The 10,561-nt window shown below is 46.4% G+C and overlaps 1 protein-coding gene across 2 annotated transcripts; it reads left to right on the top strand.

Moving 5' to 3' along the window:
* Positions 1-1,157: 1,157 nt before the first annotated feature.
* On the top strand, positions 1,158-9,720 carry LOC135945757 (uncharacterized). 2 transcript variants are annotated; one of them, XM_065493619.1, is made up of 3 exons: positions 1,158-1,180; positions 8,184-8,524; positions 9,264-9,720. In XM_065493619.1, the coding sequence occupies exons 1-3, from the start codon at positions 1,175-1,177 to the stop codon at positions 9,598-9,600; spliced, it is 684 nt and encodes a 227-aa protein (XP_065349691.1). In that variant the 5' UTR covers positions 1,158-1,174; the 3' UTR covers positions 9,601-9,720. The 2 variants fall into 2 exon arrangements, with proteins under 2 accessions (XP_065349691.1, XP_065349690.1); XM_065493618.1 differs by lacking the exon at positions 1,158-1,180 and adding an exon at positions 6,025-6,130.
* The last annotated feature ends 841 nt before the right edge of the window (positions 9,721-10,561 follow it).

Genomic DNA, 10,561 nt, shown 5'->3' with positions numbered 1-10,561 from the left:
CACAATTACATTTTGGCTCGCTGCCAATTTCGGCGATTAATTATGTACAATCAATCCAATTATTTTACAATTGGAAGGTGGGCTGCTGCGAAACAACAAACTCGCAGAGTGCACAAGACAAGAGAGCGCGCTCACAATGAGCACGACGAGGAACGACGAGGACAATAAAGGTGCAAGGCGCGGCGCGCGGAGGTAGCCAACATGGAAGTATACTAAATGGATTGTATAATACAACAAGCGTGGTAGTCATGAAGTGTTGAGTCGCTCGCTCGCTCGCTCGCCCGCTCGCCTGCCAGCTCTCGCCGCGCTCCTTCAGTTCATAATATAATAGCAACGCGTATATATAATATGCAAGAAAGCGTCGGGGAGCTCTTTTAAGAGTAAATGCAAACACGTGTGCAATGCTTTGCTTTGCTTTGCCCGTCCGTGTACACTCTGCGCATCCGTGGAGCGCGCTGCTGCGTGCCGAACCGCGGAATTCCGCATTTTTCAGTTTGTTTTATCGATTGCCCGAGAGGGAATAAAAACGCTGCCCCTTTCCGCCGCGTAATTGGCAGGACACGGATAAAATGATCCTCCGTGTGTGCAACGCGCGAGACCGATTTTTCCTCACGATTAAATTGACAAATTAATAAATGTGCAGTGCAGTCAGTCAACACAAAAGGGCAAGAGACAGCATATTTGCAGCGAGTGCGACGGCGGCTTGCGGATAATAATTACAATGGGAAGGAGGCGGCAGCGAGAGCGAGGATAACATGTTGGGTTTGCGTTTGAAACCAAAGGGTTCAGAGCCGTGCTATGCAGCACTAAAAGATGTGAGACGGCTTGTGAACTAAATGAAGAGTGAGCATGTTGATAAAAGCACCCGGCGGCGGGTGCTTGCGGTGGGCCGCGCCCATCCACCTCGAACGGCGGCTGCTTGTGGTGGCCCGTGTGCCGACTGGAAAAGGGCCTGACTTTGTCATACAGAGGCGAACGATGTTTAGTTTGATCCTCTTCCCTACTACCCCGCGCAGTTCTCCCTCCCTTTTCTGCACATACTTGTGGGTACCCAACATACACTACGTGCGCTCCTCCAGACATAAACCGCTTTCATAAAAAACAACTTTCTTCATTCAGGCTGTAAAGCCAGATTAGTGCGCGACCACCATGCCCGTCGACTAGGACCGCCTAGATGCGAGTAATTATACCAAACTTTCCTCCCCGAAAAGAGCCTGTGTTCACAATTTTGGCAGATTTTTTCTGCTCCGAAACGAGTTCTATTTATTTCCCGGTGCAGGTGCGGTGCCCGTGTTTTTCATAATATTTTAGCGGCGACGCGCATCAACGGCGCAAGGGGGAAAATAAAGTGCGGAGCCGTGCCAAACGAGCCGTGCTGCAAGCGATAAGATCCACCGTGTGCAGCGCAGGCAGGACTTCGCAGTCTCACAGATCTCGCCGTGCTGATGGCTGCCGAAGCGAAGGGTGCTGAACTGCCGGGCACTCGCGGTGCTGCCACCTCTGGACGGGTGTTGGACTCGCGCCGCGGGTCGTTAAACTGGCGGACGACCTCCGTACTAAATGTTGGCTCTCTACGTGCGCACGTACAAGGCTCTCGAGCCTGATTGTGTGAGCCTGCCAGTGAACACCATGCAATTTGCTCATTTGTTTCGCACTTCGATGACAGTGGGTTTATCCCTCTTTTATAGCTGTGCAATGGGAGACTGCCAGCGCTTTTAATCTTCCCCAAACAGTCAGCCTTTGAAATTCGGCCAACAGTAATAAATTGAAATTTCGATCCTAATATGTATAATATGTATTCATCACACTTTTTATACTTTTTCAGCATTGTTTTTATTTATGATTGCCTATCAACTCACAGTCCGACTAATCAGACCACAGAATTTGAACAAGAATAATTAATTAATAAAGTGTAAATCCAATCGGAAAATGATTAACAGTTAAATTGCTCTTGCTTTTAACTTGTAAATTGAGTACGGGTTTTTCAATGGCATGCATTAATGAAAAAATTGTCCTGGCGTGTTTTCATCTTTTAAATTATAATTAATGTTAACACATAAATACCATATACAAAATTTCACAAGAATAAAGTGACTGCGACATGCACTCGCTCTCAAAATTTCGTTCTAAAAACAGACCTACTCTAGCTTCATCTGCCTTGTAGCCTTTTTATTTTCTGAGCGGTCAGCGGCTAGCCACGGCAAAGTGGAATTCGTTGCGGCGACGCAAAATGTGCCTTCTGGTGCCGGCGCAGCGAAGATGGACCTCTATTAATTTATTTATGAAAAACAGCAGCTTGTTCAGAGAAGTTGGAAACAATATTGTTACAGAATAAGCGATATTATTATTAGGTAAGGAACACGAAAAAAGAAAACGCGCGCGCAGCTTAAATATTTAAAAGCTTTTTCCCTCCGACTTTATGATGAAAAGCAAAAAGAATAGAAATCACGCAAACGTTTTGTTGAAGCTCGTCTTCCTTCATGGTGGGAGTTATTTTGTGTTTCTTCGCGTGGAAATTTTTAATGAAACTCGTCACCCACGTTTACGGTGAAGCACTGAAAAACACCCACTCGCAAGTTTTTTGGCCTGCATAAGTGGCATATTTTTTGGAAGCGAAGTGTAAGAGGCAATTTTTGTTCTTTATTTAAACTTCCATTAAAAACAGCCGCCATTCGGGAAATTTTTCAGTCCCCGTTTTTGCTTTTATGATTCTATTAACTTAAATAACATTTAAAAACTAATTATTAATCTCCACATGAAAATCAAAGATCGTTTCTATAAGACATTTATTTTATTTTCTATTGTGCATTTCTTATAATTCATAAAACGTTTTATTTAGTTATAGTGCAAAAAATGTTTGGGTGTGTCGTTCGCATCAATTTACAATCCGAAGGGCTGCAAAGCGGGCAGCTGCGCCCCGATGCCTGTGGTAACCGTGTTGGCCGCGTTCCTGGCGAGTTCAGCCGCTTGCTGAGCGTAGGCGGCTTGCGTGGCCGCCCTGGTCGCCTCGGCCGCCTGGGCCTGGAAAGCTGCCTGCGCGTTATAGGCAGCTTGTGCGGCGGCCACGACCTGCGCGGCGGCCTGGGCAGCCGGCGTGTTGGCCACGCCTTGCGTCTGGAAGGCGGCCAGCGCGGGGAAGAGGCCGCTGGCCGTGCTGGTGCTGGTTGTGGTGGCGCCGACGGGCACGCCGCCGGCCCCTGTTAGAGTCACCGTCGCCGAAATCGGTCCCCTGGCGCCGCCGCCGCTGCTGCTGGTCGACGTGGTTTGCATCTGCAGGCCGGCGGCGGCGGTCAGCCCCAGGGCGCCACCACGGGCCGGGGCGGCGGCGGCGACCGAGCTCGGCAGGGGGGTCGGGGCCGCGGCCGCCGTGGGGACCGACACTGGAACGGGAATCGGAATCGCCACGAACACGGCCGGCGGGTCCCACTCAGCGTGCCTCGACAATTCTTTCCGGCTCGCTGACTTCGCAGGGTGCATTTTGGAGCTGCCGGGCGGGTGGGGTGCGAACGAACGGCTGCTGGGGTGGCCGTGGTGCCAAATGAAGGGTGGCCACTTGCTGGGCGGGCTGGCGTCCCAGTTGTGGGTGTTCCGGGGCTGCCACAGATACACCCTCTGGCCGTAGCTCAAGTGCAAGCAAGAGATAACGCACAAAGTAGTGGCGACGGCGAACTGCAATTTTCACAGAAAGGAACAAACAATATAAAACAAGCAGGCTCTTTTTGGCAACACACTGTGTAGGAGAAAACGTCAAAATGAAATAAATAAAAATGTGCGTCATTCTCCTTCATGTGTGCAACTAACATGTGGAATGCATTTTCCCAGTATAAGAAAAAAAACACTGCAGCAAAAAGTGGAAATAACTGGGAAACCGCGATTTTAGGAAAAAGTATGAGGTGTTCACATGGACGCAAAAATAGTTAGATTAAAATTAGATCATTATTCCGTTCGAGGAAAGTATCGTCAAAGCAAACAAACCTCAGCCTGAATGAGGTAAAATTTGGAAGGAAAAAAATCAGCAAAAACAATTCTGTTTTATGGTTGAATATTCGTTTCCATTTTTACGGTTCCCCAGATTGGTGTGTTGTAAAACTGTCATGTGGAGGATTGTATACGCACAAATAATATCAATGCTGCAATATTTTCGCTAAAATCAATAACATATTTTGACGCCATAGAAGGAAATTTCAATAAGAGCTGCACTTCTGGTGCTTTCGATGATAACACAGCGCGTGCCACGCGGCCTGGTGGTGGCTGTTTCGCGACTTCCCCCAAGAAAACACTTTAGAGAAGAACGTCAAGTCACCGTAAACACGATTTTTCTTTTCGACGGCATCTGCTGGAGTTTTAGGTCGAGGACATCATCGGTCTTCATTCTGCGCCGTTGCAATGCAGGAAAAGGCGACGTGTTAGTCGTCCAGGACAGCCTTTACATGCGTCCGACCGTGTCCGCGCGCGTATTTCAGGGAAAATCAATGTCGATGAGCGAGCAACACGTAGGCGTCAAAAGCGACGAACCGAGTACGCATATATTTCTGCGCGAAGTTTCTTGCTGCTCTGAATTTGCACCGCTGAACCCGCGCGACAAATTGCGATTGCTATAAAGACTACACGAAGCGTGCTTTCAGTAATACATATCTTACCTGCATGTTGGCGAGCAAATGAATGACAGATCAATTCATCGCAGGTCCATTATTTATAATGAAGCGCCGCTCCACATTTTAACAATAAATGTATATTACTTTACAACGGGGAACATTTGAGTGCGCAATAATTGTCATGCACGCTATCATTATTCAGCGCAGATCTGCACACACAATTGCCATGTAACACACTGCTCTGAATTTATTTTCCACATTTATTATTACGTGAAAGTGAAATATATGCAAAGAGTGCGAAAACTCCGTGTAACATATCATTTGAGCACGACATTTAATATTTATGGCGGCATCATTTTTCAAGTAAAAGAGCAAATTTAATCAACGAAGGATTTTCAGCCAAATGAATAGCAGTGCAAAAGCGAGAACATCCGCCGAGGAAAACTGCCTACTGCAGAAAGTTTGTTACTGCGGAAAGCAAATCGGAGAGATACGACCACGCAGAACCGCGAAGATCAATTTTATTTTTGACACCATGATAAATTTGCTCTTCCGGACCGACTAAAATTTAACCATGGGGAACAATGCTGGAATTAAGTCGATTATTCTCTGCGCGCAGTGCTGTGTGTGTCTGTGTGCGTGCGTGGCTGAAACAATCAAAACGCAGTTCCATCCAAGGCCGGGCGATGTCTCAATTTTAATTGATGATGGTCGCCTTATAGCTTTTAGACTGCTGGGGCGGATTCTTCTGCGCTGGCTGCGGCGTTGGCTCGTCTAGTTTAAGTGCACCCTTTAAAGTACTTCACATTCCTCACAAAAGCGGGGGCCGCGCGCCGTTATATTTTTCCACCACAAGAAAAGCGGGAAATCAAGTCCAGCGCAGCTCGCGCGCGCGACCTCTGGAGCAGAAAGTTGGCGCACACTAAACCAACTGAGGCACAGGAAGCGGCTGATTTCTGGTGCTCGTTCGTTCTGCGAGCAGCGAGCGCAGCCGAGTCTGTCAGCCCTTTCTGCACCCTTGTGTTCGAGCGTTTTTTCCCAGATAAATGTACGTTTTTATGAAGCCCAGATGGCTCCTGCGGGCTAAGTACGGGTCCTTCATCATTCTTGCTGCGGGCGCGCTCGGCAGAATCGGATTTGTGGCCATTGAGTTGATTTGAATTGGAAAAAAGCACGACCCTATCCGCTTTATCGGAGAGTGCACGCAGCAAAACTCTTTTCCGGCTGCGAGATTCTCGATACAGGACGAGGCGGCGGCGGCTCTCGATTTGTTTTCCGGTCAGATAAATTTGTAATTGGTAAAATAAATAACGCGATGCGGCAAACGGTAAGTCACAATTTGGAAAAAAGTCTCCGAGGAGCAGTTAGGGAAAGGTTAAGGGCGCGCCGTTTTTAGTCAGTGGGGATAAGTAAAGATATATAAATAAGATCTTGCCGAGGAGCAGGTTGTCAGTAAAGAGAGAAACGGCGAGCTGCTCGACGAGGCCTTAAACTATCGCTGCCAGCCAGCCGCCAAGATGCATCACTACTTTCAGGTCAGTTTCTTTCGCCCAAAGCGCGCGCGAATATATCATCCGCAAATTGCCTGCACCGGCGAAATTTTTTGAAAAGTGAAATCAATCACTCGACGCGATAGCAGCACGGGCGGACGGCGAATACATTTACATTAGCGATTCCGTTTGAAATATTCAGTGCCACGCGCGCGCCGCTGTTGAAAATGAACCCAGCATTTTGTGTTTTCAAGACCGCTCTGGCGAATGAATTAGCAGATTTTCGAGGCGAAACACGTCATTGATTTACAATATATCGGTCTCATTGCGAAACATTGCCGCAGCACACCGCCCCGTTTTTTATTTTTTAGTTTTAAACGTTATGCGTACACACACACACAACACGCGGCGACGGGGAGATAAATCACCCAGCCCTCTCGATGGAAAAGCTGGGTGCAACTTTATTGGCAGGAGCAGCCGCTTGCTTTCCACACAAACTTGCCGCGTGGTGTGTCGACGACATAACTCTCTGGACCAAATAATTGGCGCCCTGACAATGAACAACTTGAGTCGACAATTGTTTTTTATGCCTCTCAGCTTGCGCGCGCGTGAATTATGCCTCCCCAAGCTGAAAACGCGCTTATTCGCATAAATAAGGACGAGACGTGAATGAATTTGAGCAGCGAGAGAGAAAGAAGAGCAGCGGCGTACGTGTTTTCATAGCCAAATTCTCTCGCCTGCTGCTTTCAACACCGCGAGGGTGGTAAAATGCGCGCTATATACACGATTTTTTTTGTTTCTCGGATTATTTTTTATCCGGCCCCCGGATCCCGAGAGTCGGGCTTCTCGGCAAATCAAGCGCGCGCTAGTCAACCTTGTCGATTTTGCATGCGTTTTGTTTTTTCACCATTCTATATGGGAGTGGAGGCGAGTTGGAAATGAAAGCGAGCTCGTATTTCAAGGTGAAGTGGTTTCGCTTGTCGCAGCAGGGATTGGAGCGAGATAGCTACGGAGAGCGAGTGTTCCATTTCATAAAACGCTGTGTATTATTATTATTTGTGTCCGCGCGCGCCGTTCAATATGTATAATCGATTCGAAAACAATCAAGTATAGTGCGGCGAAATGACGGGTTGCGGCAAATAGCACACGTTTTCCCGTGAAATGGGGAAGCAGTTTTAGAACCTGGAAATTGGAGAGAGACCCGAGGCATCACATTGCTATTGATTTTCCATTAAGGAAATGGATCCAATCCGTCAAACGTCTCTCCTGCTTTTGACAGACAAGAGGAAAAGACAAGCGAATTCTTAGTCGGAAATCCCAGCAAAATTAATCGGTTGAAACTAATGATATGAGAATAACAGAAGTAGTCACCGCAATTAATTGAGCAAGTATAATTATACTCTCTACTGTTTTTTCCTGAGCTTCTAATTATTATCTATACGCACAAATGATGCAATTTCAAGACAATGCCTGTCTTTATTAGCTAAAATGTATTACAAATCGTACATTTTGCGGAAAACAGAAGTCAACTTTTTGTTTGATTTTTTTCTGCCTAAATGCTTTTGATTGAATTTGTTGTCTTATGAAACATTTTTCGGTTCCATTAGAATTTCTATCGTTAGGTAAAGTAACTTTTGAAGAAAATCCTACAACAGATTAAATTTAGTTACTCTTAATTTTGAATAAAATTCCTTGACCCATATTATCAAGAAACATCAAAAAGGTTTAAAAAAATATTGGTAAATACCTGTGTACAGCTAAAAACAATTCCAGAGTAATCAAGAGGGATGGATTTTTTTTCTCAAAACTTTTGTTTTACGCAAGCTTCTGCATACAAACTAAAAATAAATAAAACACCTCTAACGTGAAATATTTCAGGGAAATAAATATCCCTTAAACTGTAACTAAACTAGCCAACTTTTTGCGCGGTGAAAAATTTGCTTCAACGATTAAAGTTGTGTTAATCCGGCTAAAACGATATTAAAAATCGTTCTAAACCGACTAATTAATCGTTATTTTCGCTACATGAAATTCAAATAACTTTTTATAATAAAAACTTTTAAATCTCCCAAATCAATTAATGTTTCTCCGATTTCAGGTTGTGGCCATAGTGGTGTGTTGCACCGTGCTGGTGCAGGGCGCAAGTGTGGTTAGGGTTCCTCGGGTGTACAACATTTTGATCAAGTCGGACGGCTCAATCGCGCCCAGCGAGGCCGTCTCGCTCGACAGTTTGCACGAGGAAGGCTCGCAGTCGGAGGAAAACAGCAAGGAAGTGATCGGTGGTGGCAGCAAGGAGGCGAGCAGCAAGGAGACGAGCGGCGAAAAGGCGGATGAGCCTACGGAGGAGCCGCTGCCCGTCCTGAACGCGCAGCAGGGCGGCGTCGTCGATGGAGTCAACTACACGGAGGTGCCCCTTTCCAGGGCTTATCCCCTGACGAGGTATGCAATCAGCCTAGCAGATCAAATGAAGCAGCGAGTGAGAGATAAAAATTCTGATGAAAGAATGCAAATTAGCGCAATAACCGTTAAAGAGCGGCTCATTTTCTGAATGCAAATCATCATAAAGATACAATCTAGCCCAGTTTCCCTATCTGATCAATAAAACGTTTTGCGTTTTCCGAGTAGCCCTTTCGCTTTAAGCTCTTTAAGAGCTCTCGCTTGCTCGCTCGCCGCGCTGTGTGCCGGGCCATCAGTTTTACTGTGGAAATAATTAAATAATGATATTCGCCCCGTACGAAAAGCAAGCGCGCGGTCAGCCCGCCCACCGCCCTTGCTATAATCCCACGGCTCGCCCCGTCCGGCCTGCTGGCCAGAAGTCTAGCACATTACATTTATTGGCACCGGAGGATTACTTCTCGCTCCGTGAGCACCTCATAATCGCTCCTATTGTTAGTTAACCCTCCCACTCCTGGCAAGGCACATACGCCCGAGCGGACAAATGCGACGACGGCCCGTACCGTAGAAAGGACACGTAATCTTTGCACACCACGTGCACCAAATTCCATATCTAATTTCGTCTTGCGCGTTAATAGCCCCGGCCGGAACAGGGTGATTTAGCAATGCCTTGTCTACTGTTCGGGCTGCACGCGCGAATTTTCGCCCGGATTTATGATTTGCACACCTAATAGCCTGGCGAGCGTGCGAGCAGTCGGTTTAATCCATCCAATTTCGGCCGCAGGTACACCATTCCAATCATCGCGGCCCGTCACCCCTTCCCTTATCTGCACGGAGGATTGATTTTGGGGCCAGTGCCCAAACTCGCCGCCGCCCAAAGGGAATTCCCAGGCGAGTCTGCCGAGTTGCAGCAGCAGAGCGGAGAGATTGAAGAGACCAAATCGTACGACCTCCCCCAGGATGCCCAGAAACCCATCCAGCAACTGCCTTTGCCGCAGTACAGAAGCACGGCCGACAATTTCAACCTGGATCCTGCCGCTTTCAGGGAGAGACTTTTGCAACTCCAGCGGGCGCACCGAGAGCAAATTGCTGACGGAGCGGACCAGGAGGACGGGCAATAATCCGGGATTAATCGCTGCTCAAATATATATACACTTGTATACTAAAAACATATCACAAGCAATTACAAAGTTTTTAAGAGCAACATTTCTCAATCAATAAACTTGTTTTTTCCTCGTTCATTCATTTGTATTTATTGCTTTTTAACCCACTTTATTCTACTGAACGATGAATATAAAAAGCTTCATTGAGACATTAAAAGTGGTGCGCGCTGTGCATAAAACACGATGAAGTTGTGCAATTAATAACCCATGAGTTTTCCTCTCTTCAAATGAAGTGTACACGAGCGTGGTGAAGACGAACTTTGGTAGTGGATATATTTTGCTTCCTGATTTCACAGACGACCGCAACTTGTACTTGCCGCTGGCACTTCAGGTCTTTTTCGTTGGTCACGTATATCGACGCTGCACCGCAGTCTACCACTGCCTCTTTCAGCGCCGGCACACATTCATAATCCAGAGTTGTAACTTTTAATTTGCCACTTCCGAGTTGAATATGAGATATTAACCGCTTCAAAGAACTACTTAAGTAAGCAATCAGAGACACAGAGCAAATATTTTATTTTCGAACTAGAGAGATATTTTTCGCTTCAGCCCAAGAGAATTTCATGTAAATTAAACTAGTTTAAATCTAGACATTCTCTGCTTTATTCGTATAAAAAGCAAACGAAAACATTCAAAAGTGGCAAAGTTTTGATATGTGTGCAGATGGTGAGTGCTTTGATTGAAGCGCTAGTGGCCAAATCATGACGCACAACACAGAGGTTGTGCAAATCATCAAACAGAGAGCGGCAGTTTGTGTGCTTTCACACATATATACACCTCTCAAAATGCCAAGTGGGATTTTTCGTGTTCTCCCTCTATATGCGAGTCAAATTCCATTCTTCCCGACAGTCTTTCTTTGAAAGCAGAGAATGAGCATAGTTCCCATATAGCATTCCTCAAATTACTCGCTCTGTGTTTG

The sequence above is a fragment of the Cloeon dipterum genome, chromosome X, assembly GCF_949628265.1.
Source record: "Cloeon dipterum chromosome X, ieCloDipt1.1, whole genome shotgun sequence".
In the NCBI taxonomy this organism is placed as follows: domain Eukaryota; kingdom Metazoa; phylum Arthropoda; class Insecta; order Ephemeroptera; family Baetidae; genus Cloeon; species Cloeon dipterum.
Note: the sequence above shows the minus strand (reverse complement) of the source record. Positions and strands in the feature narration are given on the sequence as shown.

Coding starts and splice junctions, on each gene's coding strand:
- LOC135945757 (XM_065493618.1), top strand. Junction 8,525..9,263: donor AGGGCTTATCCCCTGACGAG/GTATGCAATCAG, acceptor TTTCGGCCGCAG/GTACACCATTCCAATCATCG.